The 13,891-nt window shown below is 49.6% G+C and overlaps 1 protein-coding gene across 3 annotated transcripts in view; it reads left to right on the top strand.

The window, feature by feature from the left end:
* The window catches only part of RASA3 (RAS p21 protein activator 3), a 108,572-nt gene that overhangs the window by 35,370 nt on the left and 59,311 nt on the right, over window positions 1-13,891 (top strand). For all 3 annotated transcript variants that reach the window (XM_072761129.1, XM_072761130.1, XM_072761131.1), the window contains exon 2: window positions 12,078-12,195. In XM_072761129.1, coding sequence (XP_072617230.1) covers window positions 12,078-12,195 — 118 coding nt within the window. The remainder of the gene's footprint in view (window positions 1-12,077; window positions 12,196-13,891) is intronic.

The raw sequence follows: 13,891 nt of genomic DNA, 5'->3' as shown, positions 1-13,891 counted from the left end.
CCAACTCTCTGAATAAAGTCCATGGTATTTTCATAGGGATTGCATTAAATGTGTACATTGCCCTGGGTAACATTGACATTTTCACAATATTCATTCTTCCAATCCATGAGCATGGAATATTTTTCCATCCCTTTGTGTCTTCCTCAATTTCTTTCAGAAGCGTTCTATAGTTTTTAGGGTATAGATCCTTTACCTCTTTGGTTAGGTTTATTCCTAGGTATCTTATGCTTTTGGATGCAATTGTAAATGGGATTGACTCTTTAATTTCTCTTTCTTCAGTCTCATTGTTAGGATATAGAAATGCCACTGACTTCTGGGCATTGATTGTGTATCCTGCCACGCTACTGAATTGCTGTATGAGTTCTAGCAATCTTGGGGTGGAGGCTTTTGGGTTTTCTATGGACAGTATCATGTCATCTGCAAAGAGGGAGAGTTTGACTTCTTCTTTGCCAATTTGAATGCTATTTATTTCTTTTTGTTGCCTGATTGCTGAGGTTAGGACTTCTAGTACTATGTTGAATAGCAGTGGTGAGAGTGGACATCCCTGTCGTGTTCCTGATCTTAGGGGAAAGGCTCCCAGTGCTTCCCCATTGAGAATGATACTTGCTGTGGGCTTTTTGTAGATGGCTTTTAAGATGCTGAGGAATGTTCCCTCTATCCATGACCTTGCACCTAAAGGAGCTGGAGAAGGAACAGCAAATAAAACCTTCACCCAGCAGAAGAAGAGAGTTAATAAAGATTCAAGCAGAACTCAATGAAATAGAGACCAGAAGAACTGTGGAACAGATTAACAAAACCAGGAGTTGGTTCTTTGAAAGAATTAATAAGATACAGAAACCATTGGCTAGCCTTATTAAATAGAAGAGAGAAAAAACTCAAATTAATAAAATCATGAATGAGAAAGGAGAGATCACCACCCATACCAAGGAAGTACAAACGATTTAAAAACTTATTATGTGCAGCTATACGCCAATAAATTAGGCAATCTAGCAAAAATGGACGCATTTCTGGAAAACCACAAACTACCAAAACTGGAACAGGAAGAAATAGAAAACCTGAACAGGCTGATAACCAAGGAGGAGATTGAAGCAGTCATCAGAAACCTCCCAAGACACAAAAGTCCAGGGCCAGATGGCTTCCCAGGGGAATTCTATCAAACGTTTAAAGAAGAAATCATACCTATTCTACTAAAGCTGTTCAGAAATATAGAAAGAGATGGAGTACTTCCAAATTCGTTCTATGAGGCCAGCATCACCTTAATTCCAAAACCGGACAAAGACCCCACCAAAAAGGAGAATTATAGACCAATATCCCTGATGGACACAGATGCAGAAATTCTCAACAAGATACTAGCCAATAGGATCCAACAGTACATTAAGAAGATGATTCACCATGACCAAGTGGGATTTAACCCAGGATGCAAGGCTGGTTCAACACTTGTAAAGCAATCAGTGTGATAGATCATAGATCATATCAACAAGAGAAAAGAACCATGTGATCCTCTCAATAGATGCAGAGAAAACATTTGACAAAATACAGCTTCCATTCCTGAGCATTTAATGTATTTAAAGCGCTGTTAGAAGGGGAGCAGTACCTGAAACACGGCAAGTTGACCTGAATGCTGATTTTTTTACTTTGTCAAAGGATGAGGACCCTCAGACAGGCAGAGATGTGTCCTCCTCACAGCCCAGAGCAGTGCAGGAGGCGCTCAGGTCCCATGGGAAGGAGGCAGGTGAAGGGCCACAGTGTCTGGTGACCCTGATGATAATGGCATGTGGCAGGGTTAGCGTATTTACAGTCAAACTGCAGAAACGATAGGTGAGGCATTGATCGGTACAGCACAGTGTGAAATCTTGAATTCTTGACATTGTAAAATGATTGTGAAAACATCATCTTTCATAGCATGGAGTCAATAGCTGATTTTAAATTGATCAACGGAGAAACATCAGTGATGCTCTTTGAATTGATGATGCTTGCTCAGAAACTAAGAAACAGAAATCGGTGAATGTGACTTTCTGGAGACTGTGTCTGTGGCAGGGCCAGGAAGACGTAATATTTACTCTCAGATTCCCACAGCTGCGTTATGGGTATCTCTGAACAATAACAACAACACAGCATATAAGTAAACAAAATATTTTAACAGAAACCTGTATGTACAGAATGTTCCCACCTCTGTCCACTGCCACTGAGACTCTGAGCCAGAGTAGACTAGCCTCTGGAAGCTTTGCTGTCTTCAGGAGAGGACCTAGTTTTTCTCTTGGGCTGGCTCTGCAGGCTGGAAGCATGCAGATGGACCCAGTTTGTGCATGTCTGGGGACAGAAGTGCCCCTGCCATCACATGCCTGCCCGTCAGGCCCCACTCTCTTTGTGTCTTCAGAGCCAGTGCTTGGACACAGGTGGCGTAAGCCCAGCATCACTCATGCTGGGGGAAGGGTTGGGGCATCGACTGTCCTGGCAGATGTGGGACATGGAGACCAATGTGGGGCAGCCTTGCCACTGGGCCCCAAGTATTTACTGTCTTAAGAAACTTGTTGACACCATCACCTGTCCTCCCTCCCATTTTGTCATCATAAAAATAGGAAAGCATTTCTCTGATTCCAAGCAATGCTTAACTGAAAAGAATGTTATCCACTGCTGGTGGAAATGTGAAGTATCACAGCCGCCATGGGAAACAGTTTGGAAGCTCATCAGACAATGCAGCCCAGGGTGACCACATTCCCCAGCACCTCCACTGCTGGGCAAGCTCATGTCCACACGGAAACTGCTATGCAGACACCACAGCAGCCCAGACAGATGTCCGTCGGCTGGAGAACAGACACACAGGTCATGGCAAGTCTGCACGGTGGAATATTACTCACCATGAGAAGGAACGGGCCCTGACCCAGGCTGCAGTGTGGACGAACCTTGAACATTACGCTACGTGAAAGAAGTCAGACTCAAAAGATCACATGTTATGTGATTCTGTTCATATGAATGTCCAGGAGAGCCAGAGCAATAGAGATGGAAGGTCGGTTAGTGGTTGCCAGGGCCTGGGGGAAGCAGAAAGGATGTGCCAGTAAATAGGTCCACTTTTATCTCAGGGCTTGAAAACGTTCCATCACTTGACTGTGGGGATAGTTGCACAGCCCAATGAGTGTACAAAAAACATGGAATTGTACACTTTAAACAGGTGAATTCCATGGTATGCTGCTCTTATGACAATAAAGCTGTTAAAGTGCAGAAATCAAAACACACACATACACACACAGACACAGACATATACACATAAGCAAGTGTGTGACACCTGGATAGGAGGAAACGGCAGGCTTTGGGCATGGCCTTTGGCCCTGGTGTCCACTGCCAGTCATTCTCCAGGTATTCACCCAAGTGTTCTCCTAGGTGATCTCCCAAGTGTTCTCCCAGGTGATTGCCCAGGTGTTGTCACAGGTGTTCTCCCAAGTGGTCGCCCAGGTGATCCCCCAGGTGTTCTCCTAGGTGATCCCCCAGCTGATCTCTCAAGTGTTCTCCCAGGTGATCCCCCAGGTGTTCTCCCAGGTGATCTCTCAGATGTTCTCCTAGGTGATCTCCCAGGTATTGTCTCGGGTTTTCTCCTAGGTGATCTCCCAGGTGATCTCTTGGATGTTGTCACAGGTGATCTCCCAGGTGATCTCCCAAGTGTTCTCCCACATGATCCCCCAGGTGTTCTCCCAGGTGATCTCTCAGGTGTTCTCCTTGGTGATCTCCCAGGTGTTGTCACAGGTGATCTCCCAGGTGTTCTCTTAGGTAATCTCCCAGGTGTTGTCACAGGTGATCTCCTAAGTGTTCTCCCAGGTGATTTTCCATGTGATCTCTCAGCTAATCCCCCAGGTGTTCTTCTAGGTGATCCCCTATTTGATCTCTCATGTATTCTCAAAGATGTTTTGCTTTCTTCCTGTTTCTTATTTGGGTCAGATGATAACTGCTCTGGAGATGGGAGTGCCCGGTGAAAACCATTCAGAGGCTGAGGTCTTGTATGGCCCTGGGGCATCCTGCAGACTGCGTGCTTACTTTTGTGTGGCCTCCTGTTTACTGTGCAGACACACAGGGGTGATGTTCTAGGAGGGCCCAGAGCCAGCTTGGCAACAGCTTGGATCCTTGTCTTCACCAGGGTCCAGGGACTTTCAGTCTTCCAGACATTTCCATAGTACCTCACCTTAGTTTCCTGCATTAAAAAAAAAAAATCTCAGTATATTCTTGCTATGTTCCTGTTACATTCCTTACCCTCCTCCCCTTACTGTAATCTCCTAGAAATTCTTACACAACTAGTGGAAACAAAGCATACAAGAGCAGAAGACTTTGGGCAGCAGAGCCGTGCTGGAAGGTGTGGGGGAAGCACAAACCCTATAGTTTCATTATTTACCTGCTGCAAGTGGGTCTTCCAGCCAGAAATTCCCATTATTCAAGGGCACCCCAGATGCTGCTCACGCTGTGGGGGAAGTGGAGAGCTCCAGGACAGGTGTGCCTCCATGACAGACTGCCTGAAGGGTGGGGGGGGGGGGGACAGACCCACACGTGTGGCTGGAGTGCCCCAAATGCACAAGGCCAGGCAGGTGGCCCCTGAGAGGGTCTGCCCCCACCAGACCCACAACCATTTCAGCAAGGGGAAGTGGCCAGCATGGATAGATCTGCAGAGTTTCCAAAAGGGTTTTTTTTTAAGATAGATTTATTTATTTATTTATTTATTTATTTATTTATTTATTTATTTATTTATGATAGACACACACACACACACACACACACACAGAGACACAGGCAGAGGGAGAAGCAGGCTCCATGCCGGGAGCCCAACATGGGACTCGATCCTGGGACTCCAGGATTGTGCCCTGGGCCAAAGGCAGGCTCCAAACCGCTGAGCCACCCAGGGATTCCCCCCCAAAAGGGTTTAAAAGAAATGTGAAATCACTTTATTTTTAAATGGCATCCAGTAACTCAAAATTTAGAGCAGTCTGTATCTCAGGATCACTTTTGACTGAGGGCCCAGAGTGAGACTTCTGGGTAGCACCCAGCACAGGATGTTGTCTTCACTGGGGCCACGGCCAGTCACAGCACCTTTGGATGCCGATGCCAAAGATCTGTGTGTTTTTATGACAGTGGTGGCTGATGGTGGGAAAGTGTCTCCCACTCCCAGGCTCAGAATATTACGGCTTCCTGACAAATGGACATGACAGTCAGGGCAGCAGCACTTTTCCCTGGTGGGTAACCGCAAGGTCACGGAAAGGCTAATGGCCAGCAAGGCCATGAGTGTAGAACTGGTGGGAGCACAGCCCTTGTCTGGTGCAGTTCAGGCACAGAGAATCCCAGCAGGCCCCCTGGGGGCTAGGGACCCTCATTCAGGGCATCAGTTGTCTTTGCTTGAGTCTGTTGGTCTGTTGAGAACAATACGAATAGCAGTTGGAGCAGCCAGCACAGTTCACCATGGTGGGCCTACTCTGCGGTCCTTTCCCGCTGGAGTGACTGCTCAGAGAGGGACGCTCATGACCACTAGTGGCTCTGGCTGGTCCAGCCTTCAGGATAACCTGCAGATAATCTGAGTAATGGTCCCTCCAGTCTTCCTGCAAGAGAAGGAAAAGGAAAGTCTCTTTTTCTGCTAATGCAGGAGCTCCTGATCCTGAGGACACTGTGTGTGCCTTGGTATTGTTTTCCTCAGAGCATTAAGGCTGGGAAATAACAGCTTGTATCTCACATCTTTGGGACCGCAAGAGGCCTGGGTGTGGCTGTGTGAACCCTCTCTACCGTGAGGTCTCCATGGGAGACCTGGTGGTTGGGCTGGGCTGCAGGCCCCAGGTGCATGCCTCACATGTTGTGTGTCTGCAGGGGTGCAGGGAGGTCATGCTGTGGTTGGGCAGCCCCCAGAGCACCTTTGTGCTGTCTCTTCAGCAGTGGCCATCTGGCTCTGATGTGTTGGCTCAGGTTGGACTAGGTGGAATCCACAGGCTCTGTCCTTGCCTGCTCACCACTGGATGGCTCAGACCCCAAGGGGAGACAGTGGGCTCGCCTCTCAGTGGCAGGAAGTGAGAGGAATCCACCATTGTCTGTCTGTTGGGTGTTTGGCAGGTCTTTGACAGCTGAAGTGCATAATCAGGACTCCTTAATCCCTACCCAGGTGGTCATTTTATTCTTGTATTTACTGGTCTGTTAATTTGAGCAAACATTTATAAGATGCCTACTATTTGCCAGACTAGCAGGCTGTTTCAGCTGCTGGAGAAGAAAGGAAGGAGGCTCAGTCATGTCTCCAGTTCCCCAGGGAGGAGGGAGGAGACAAGCCAGTGGGCCATGGGGCTGGAGGCTGTAGCTGGAGGGTGGAGGTGTGGCTGAGGATCTCTGCTGCATCCCAGTGAGGACTGGTGGCTGGCTCTGCTATCATCCTCGGGGGTCATACCAGCCTCCTTCCCTGGATGTGGGAAGAGATCTAGACATCTCCAGGAGCCGTGGCCATGAGATGTTGGGAGTGCAAATGCTGGTCGCAGCAAGCCGCCCACAGTAAGTGTATGGAGTTCTAGCCTCAGCCAGGTGGGGCACAGAAGGCAGAGTCTCCTTGTTCACACCACCTCCTCTGCTGAGACTTCACAGCGTTTATAATTCATCCCCTGTTTCTCAGGATGGACAGGGCAAGTAGTAGCCACAGGAAGCATGCTTTTGAACCTCCTGTACACAGGCACATGAACACAGGCACATGCCCAGCCCCTCATCTCCTGCCTCCTGCATGAGGCTGGCAGAGGGTTGCTCTAGAACAGTGTGTCCTCCTGGAGGGTTGGTGTGCTTTTTTCTCAAGTAAATTCTGAGAAGTGTGCGTTTGACCATGTTTCCACTTGTACCTTCGCTACCAGGGACCTTGGAGCTCAATTGATCACTGACTCGCATATGTTGAGGCTGGATAGATATAATTTTCCTTTTCATTATATTTTGAACTTTTAATTTCCACATGAACGGCTTTATTTTTTTTTTAAAGATATATATTTTTTTATTTGAGAAAAAGCATGTGTCACAAGCAGCAGAAGGAAAGAGAATCCCAAGCAGACCCCTTGCTGAGCATGGAGCCCAACATGGGACTTGATCCCATGACCCTGAGATCATGACCTGACCCGAAACCAAGAATTGGACACTTCACTGACTGTGCCACCCAGGCGCCCCATGAACAGCTTGATTTTACTCTTGTGTTTTACCTACCCCTATTACCTCTTGGAAGAAATCTGAAATGTGTATTAAGTAGTTCTTCCTGGCCATGGTCGCCCAGGATGCAGAGAAGGCAGGCATCCAGGCAACTCAGCATGGAGTTTTCAGGCTGACTCTTGTCTGCACTAAGAGAAGCTGCTTATAACTTGACTTAGAAATCCAGTTTTGTCTGTTTTTATGGAGTTTTCTATTTAATATCAAGTGATAAAATAGCAACATATTAAAAAATATATTCAAAAACCTATATTCAGGATAATAGAATATTTTAGTCATGAAAGTGATGTTTTTGGGGAAATAGACTCTTATGTTGCTATGATAAGCTGTGCTAGCTACCAGGATCTGGACCCACGTAAGTGTGCTGAGCCAGAGTGACTGTGTAAATTCTCCCACGATGTTGCCTTCCACAAGTGGAGCTCCCGAGTTGGGGTGGACCCACTAGCGCTGTGTGGACATGGTACATCTGAGCATGTCCAGAGAGAACACGCAAGGCTCACGGGCGAACTGTCAGTAGGGCTCTCATCCACAGGCTCCTCTCCTCTCTCCTCCATGCCCCTCTTCCTGAGGTTGTACTGGGTGCTATGCATGGGGTCAGCGGCCTCCATGCTGTGTTGCTGAGTGCTGTGCATGGGGTGAGAGGCCTCCATGCTGGGTGCTGTGTGCAAGGTCAGTGGCCTCTGTGCTGGGTACTGTGTGCAGGGTCAGTGACCTCTGAACTGGGTGCTGGGTGCTATGTGTGAGGTCAGCGGCCTCTGTACTGGGTGCTGTGTGCTCGGTGCTTGTGAGAAGTCAGTGGCCTCCATGCTGTATGCTAGGTGCTTACATGAGGTCGGTGACCTCCACGCTGTGTGCTGTGTGCTGAGTGCTTGTGCGAGGTTGGCGGCCTCCATGCTGGGTGCTGGGTGCAGGGTGCTTGTGTGAGGTCGGCAGCCTCCATGCTGGGTGCTGTGTGCTGGGTGCTTGTGCGAGGTCAACGGCCTCTGTGCTGTGTGCTGGGTGCTTGTGTGAGGTCAGCAACCTCCGTGCTGGGGTACTGGAGGGAAGCAAACAAGATCCGGCTTTCAGAGGGGAGGTGGCTGAGAGCCACCGCAGAGTTTGTGGTGTTGGGGCTGCACCTCCTGTAGTGTCTCTCAGGGCACACACAGCCCCGTTCCTGGGCACCCCAGAGTGTCCTGATGGGGCAGGGGCCCCCTCAGGAGGCTGAGCACCCCTGGCGGCAGCGAAGTGTGGGCGTCCACCTGTGGGGGCTCCCTCTCTGGGGGTTTGTGGCCCGGGAAGTGCTGCCCGTGGAGGCTCAGGACTGTGGCCTCAGGATCAGCCTTGGGCTTCCGGCCCTGTGCCTGGTTCCTGAGGTGGGAACTGAGTTTGCTCTTTCCAGGTCTTTTGTTCCCCATGTTTTAAGGGCTGCCTTTACTTCTGTTGGTAAATGAGGTGCTTGGGGATGGAGTCCGGGTCCTGACGTTCTGCCCTTGTCACAGTTGCGGGTACAGAGTGTATGCCCCAGACACAGTTGGTCGGAAAAAGACTCGTGAAAATGATCCTAATTTAGTTCTTAAAATGAAACCAATGTTCACCCTTCTTTTACCTGGTGGTCATTGATTCATTCATCCATTCACTCAACAATTCAGCACCTACTGTATACTGGAACAGTTTTACTCTCCTATGTCAATGTCTCCATGTGCTGAGAAAGGACATGCTTTTCCTCAGGGACAGAAAGGCATCGTAATATGTAGCCAGGCAGGGAAATGACCTCTGGCCTTTGGGGTAAGTAGTCAGCATGGAGGAAGATGGTTGGGGTGGGACAGTTGAGAGTTGGGATGTCATCCCTGCCCTGCGGTGGGGCCCCAGGCAGGGGCTCAGGATGACCCCTCGTTCTCAGCCTTTTTGGTCCAGAGAGGCCCCCAACTGTAGGGGGCAGAGGACGTGGCTGGGGGTGCCACCCGCTGGGCCCCCCTCCTGGTCCTCGTGGCTTGTCAGTGCTAGCTCGCTGCGGCCCTGCCGTCTCGCCAGTGGGCTTGTGTCTGGGGCCAGCAGGGTGGGGCGGATGCGGCCCAGTCCGTGTTCACACTGCGTGTCCACGGTGTCAGGTGTCTCATCTTTTCCTTCTCTCTTTGAGGAATGTCAGCTACTATTGCTCATGTTCTGAGGTTCTTTGGAGACTAAACAGGAACAAAACCCTAGTTCTCTATTTTCCACCAGCGATCATCTCCTATGAGACTTTCAAACAAGTTTCTTTTCTCCTTTTAAGAAACACAGGAACTTGCAGCTAAGCATCTCATTTGCTGCAAAAAAAATTCTGAAAGGCAGCATGGTCAGCCCTGATTCCCATCATAAAGATGTCAACTGAAAGTACACAACGTTGGGCTGATTTAAGGTTAAACATTTGTGAATGCTGCACAAGTGGTCAGTTCCCAAAGCAGAACCGGGAAGGAAGACAGAAAGCGCTTGTTTGGAGCCTGCCAGGTGTGCGGTGATGGCCTTGTTGGGTCAGCTTGGCAGATGGAGCCCTGTGTCTGCCCTCTTGCCCTCACCGCCTGCCGCCTCTCTGCATGTGTTGGTGAACCTTGCCATCCCCTCTGGTGCCTGTGGAACGGTCACCCAGCCTGCACGTGCACGTGACCTTTCCCATCTGCCAGGAGCCTTCTGAAAGTCTCATTTTTGACATTTAACACCTGACTTGAGGTTGACTCAGATTCACATGCATCTTAGCAGGTTGGCCGTGTTTTCACGTGCTCCATGTGTGGACATAGTGTGTCTGGAACACTGTAATGTTGAGGTGGCTCTACAAGAAAACATTCATCGTTATTTCTCTCTCTTCACCACTAAGAGCCCTTGATGACTCCCCAAAGAAAAAAAACCTCTGGATTCTTTTAAATTAAAAGCTTCTTGGGGGATCCCTGGGTGGCTCAGCGGTTTAGTGCCTGCCTTGGGCCTAGGGCCTGATCCTGGAGTCCCGGGATCGAGTCCCACATTGGGCTCTTGCATGGAGCCTGCTTCTCCCTCTGCCTGTGTCTCTGCCTCTCTCTCTCTCTCTCTGTGTCTCTCATGAATAAATAAATAAAAATCTTTAAAAAATAGATTAATTAAAAGCTTCTTGGAGCTGGAGGAGCCTTGGAGAGCTAGTGTGTCCTCCTGCCCTTGCCATCCTGGACAGTTGGCTCTCATCCCAGCTGCGGGCAGGAGGGACCCCGTGCACTGCCCTGGGCTGTGTAACTGACATTACATGCAAGTCCAGAAAGCTTCAGAGAAATGGAGCTAACCCTGCCTCCTGGAGGCCCTGGCGTGCCCACTCGCAAACTGGCACCTTTTAAATGAGCTGGCTTCCCCCAAGTGCGTTGTAATGTCTGTTTCCATGGGAGTTCCGCAGAAGAGGGTGCGTGTGCCGGGTGTTCTGGTGCTGAGCTCCGAGGAACTCGTGCTCTGGTTCGGGGTTGGTTTCTGTTGCTTCTTCCGTTTTGACAAGACTGAGGCAGTTTGGTCCTTTGTGCTGCTCCAGGTGTTACCGGCTGTGCCCAGGCTGTTGTTGGCATGGGACTGGGCCCTGGGAACTGCCCCATCTCCTGAGCCCTGGGCTGCCCGCGGGGGTCCCCACCAGACGCAGGGACCGGAGGCCTCTGACAGGCAGGAGGGCGTCCGAGGCTTTCCTTCCTCAGAGGAGATGTCTCCCAGGCGTCCGCGAGGCTAGCTGCCTGAACGGGGCTGTTGGGCCTGCTGTTCCGGCTTGTTGTGAGCTCACAGTAGGCGACGCTCGATCCCGGCTTTGATAATGCTCTCTAGACAGACCCAGGGTCACACGCGGAGTTGTGTTGTCTGCAGGGCCTGCAGGGCCGTGGGCATGCTGCTGCCTGAGGTCCTTCCATGTGGGGAGGGGCCGCGAGAGGGAGCCCTTTGACCTGCAGCAGGGTCCCCTTGGGAGTTACTACTGGATGGCTAATCTTCCATAGTTTAGACACCAGGAGGAGCGCCTGGGGCTCGGGTCATGATCCCGGCCCGGGGATTGAGTCCTGCATTGGGCTCCCTGCTCAGAGGAGAGTCTCCCCCTCCCCCTGCTTCTTGTGCTCTCTCTCTCTCTCTCTCCGTCAAATAAATAAATAAAGTCTTAGGAAAAAACCCAAACAGGTGGAGTTTATAGTTTTCTCAATAAAAAACAGTCCTTCTCCCTAATTATTGCCCCAACTGTCAAATCAGATTCAGAATGAAAATCGACCCAGGGAATGAATGGATAAGCAGCAAATCCATCCTCAGTCTTGACAGGGAGGAAGATCCTGACACCTGCTACAACACCCGTGGGCCTTGAGGGCATCCCTGGGAGGACAAATACTGATGAGCCCGCATCCGAGTTACCTAGAAGAGCCAGGTCACAGACACACGGCGCGGGGCAGGGATGACATGTCTCGTGAAGGCAGAGCTTCAGTTTTGCAGGATGAGAAAGTTGCAGAGACTGGTCGCACAGCAGTGTAAATATGCTTAATGCTACTAAACTCTACACTTAAAGGTGGTTAAGATGATAAATTTTAGGGTATAAGCATCATCCCATAATTTAAACATTAAAGAAATTAATTTAGCAGATTAAAGAAATTAAGGGGGCTAGTATGAACAAAACAAAACAAATAATCCTAATTGGTAGGCTGATGGATTCCTACTTTTATCAGTTGGTTTTGGAGGTTGTATGTTAGCTTGTGTTCCAATACCAGGGGTGGCACCATCTGTGGCATCTCAACTTGTGGTGGCAGAGAACCAGGATTATGAAGAGCTAGGAGTGTGCAAGAGGGAGAGCAGGTGCATTGCTGTGAAATAAGTTCATTATTTGGAAATGTGCCTGTGATCAGCAAGGGAACTAGATAATTCTGTTCTGCTAACTTGATGGTGTATTGACATTTGCTTTTTAGGTGAAGCCAAAAATCTTCCGACTTATCCGGGGCCGAACAAGATGCGAGATTGCTACTGCACCGTGAACCTTGACCGGGAGGAAGTTTTCAGGACCAAAATCGTGGAGAAGTCGCTCTGGTAATGTCTGTGTAGCTTTCTTGATAAGTTTTCCTCATGTGGAGAGCACTGTGAACATGGGTGCTGTTTGCCACTGTCCATGGGGTGTGTCCACCTTGGCAGTGGAATGACCCTTTTCCCAGGTGCCTGCTCCTGGGGCACACGTGGGCACCTTCTAGTCACATGAGCAGCAAGGCCCGTGCCATGCACAGTGCAAGTCAAGCACTTTGAGAAGCTGAATGTTTGGAAGGTTTTTGTTTTGTTTTGTTTTGTTTTGTTTTTTAACACCTTCCTTTAAATGTTCTAGGAGGGACACATCTGAGATGGGCGTGGAGGTAAATTCTCAGTGAGGAAAGAGTCCTGGACCGTGTTCACTGACCAGAGGAGGTCTGCAGAAGGAGCAGCACCTAATGGGCCCTCAGATTGAGGAATTTGCCAGACAGTGGGATCAGCTATGAAGGGCACTCGTCACCCAAGGGCTTGTGGAGACACAGGCATCTGCCCAGGATGTGGAGGGTGGGCCAGAATGTGCCTTTCTACCAGGCTCCCTGGGGTGAGGCCCCCAGGCCACACCCCAGGGGTGGGAGGGCCTGCAGGTAGAGTACTTTACACAGGGGATGGATCCAGAAATGTGAGGTTAGCAGGGCAAGGGGACTGTGGTTTGCAGCCGGGTGAAGCAGCCAAGGCTATTAGTGGGGTCCTGAGTGAGTCATGTATCACCGGGCAGTTAAGAGAGTGGGGAAGGCCCCACAAAGCCCTGACTCCACCTTCAGGTTTAGGATTGTGGGTTGTGTGTGTCCATGCACACAGCTGCTCTGGATTTGAGAACATTTTTAGCAGATGAATTATATCCTTGCATATTACTCCTTTTAAGACAGCACAGCACAGCACATTCAGACCACTGACCAAAGTCAATCTTTACAGAATTGTTAGAGGTCTCGTGCCCCTGAAATGTGGGGACTGCTGTCATTCCCCATGTGCATGGTGGCTGCCAGCACCCAGAGGCTTACCCCGGAGGCCACACAGTCGTAGTTCATGCTCCGTGTGCTCTAGATTCTCGGAAACAGCCTGTGGAAGGAAAACGAGGAGCCTGAGACATGTCAGGAGTGGAATCTGGCTTTGTGGCTGAGGATGAGGTGGTGCCAGGGATGATGATGCTCCTGTGACCTCCTGGGTCACTTTTGTTACCCTGATGGAACATAAACCCTTCTTGTGTTTACACAGTTGAAGCTGGAGCCCACAGGTCACAAAGTCAGAAGGTGACTGTGGCTTCAGGGAAGCCCGGCCCTCCTCAGATCTGCTGAGCCTAGACCTCTGGGAAGAGTCTGTTTGGGAATTTCTATTCTAGGCAAGGTTGTGAACGGGGGTCACGGTCTTCAAAACATTTTAGACAAGTTTAGAAATAGAAACCATGGTTCCTGGCTTTGGCGGACCTAGAAAATGTGCTTCTGGAGCAGGAAACAGAGGCTCAGAGATCAGTGAAGATAATGATGTGGTAATACTGTCCTGTCGGAAAATCTGAGAAATAGCCAGAATCAGGTGAACTGATGTAGTGGTCCAGACTTGGTGGAATGTTCATGCTCTCCTTACAGTTTTAATTAACTTGGCTATTTTTGTTTATTTATTAGTTCAGCGAATATTTATCATTTTAAGATTTGTGTATTTGTTTTAGAGAGCACGTACGAGCACATATGTTGGGGGTGAGGGTGGGGGGGGC

Source organism: Vulpes vulpes, chromosome 6 (genome assembly GCF_048418805.1).
Source record: "Vulpes vulpes isolate BD-2025 chromosome 6, VulVul3, whole genome shotgun sequence".
Taxonomy (NCBI): Eukaryota; Metazoa; Chordata; class Mammalia; order Carnivora; family Canidae; genus Vulpes; species Vulpes vulpes.
This window is presented reverse-complemented; position numbering and strand designations above follow the sequence as displayed.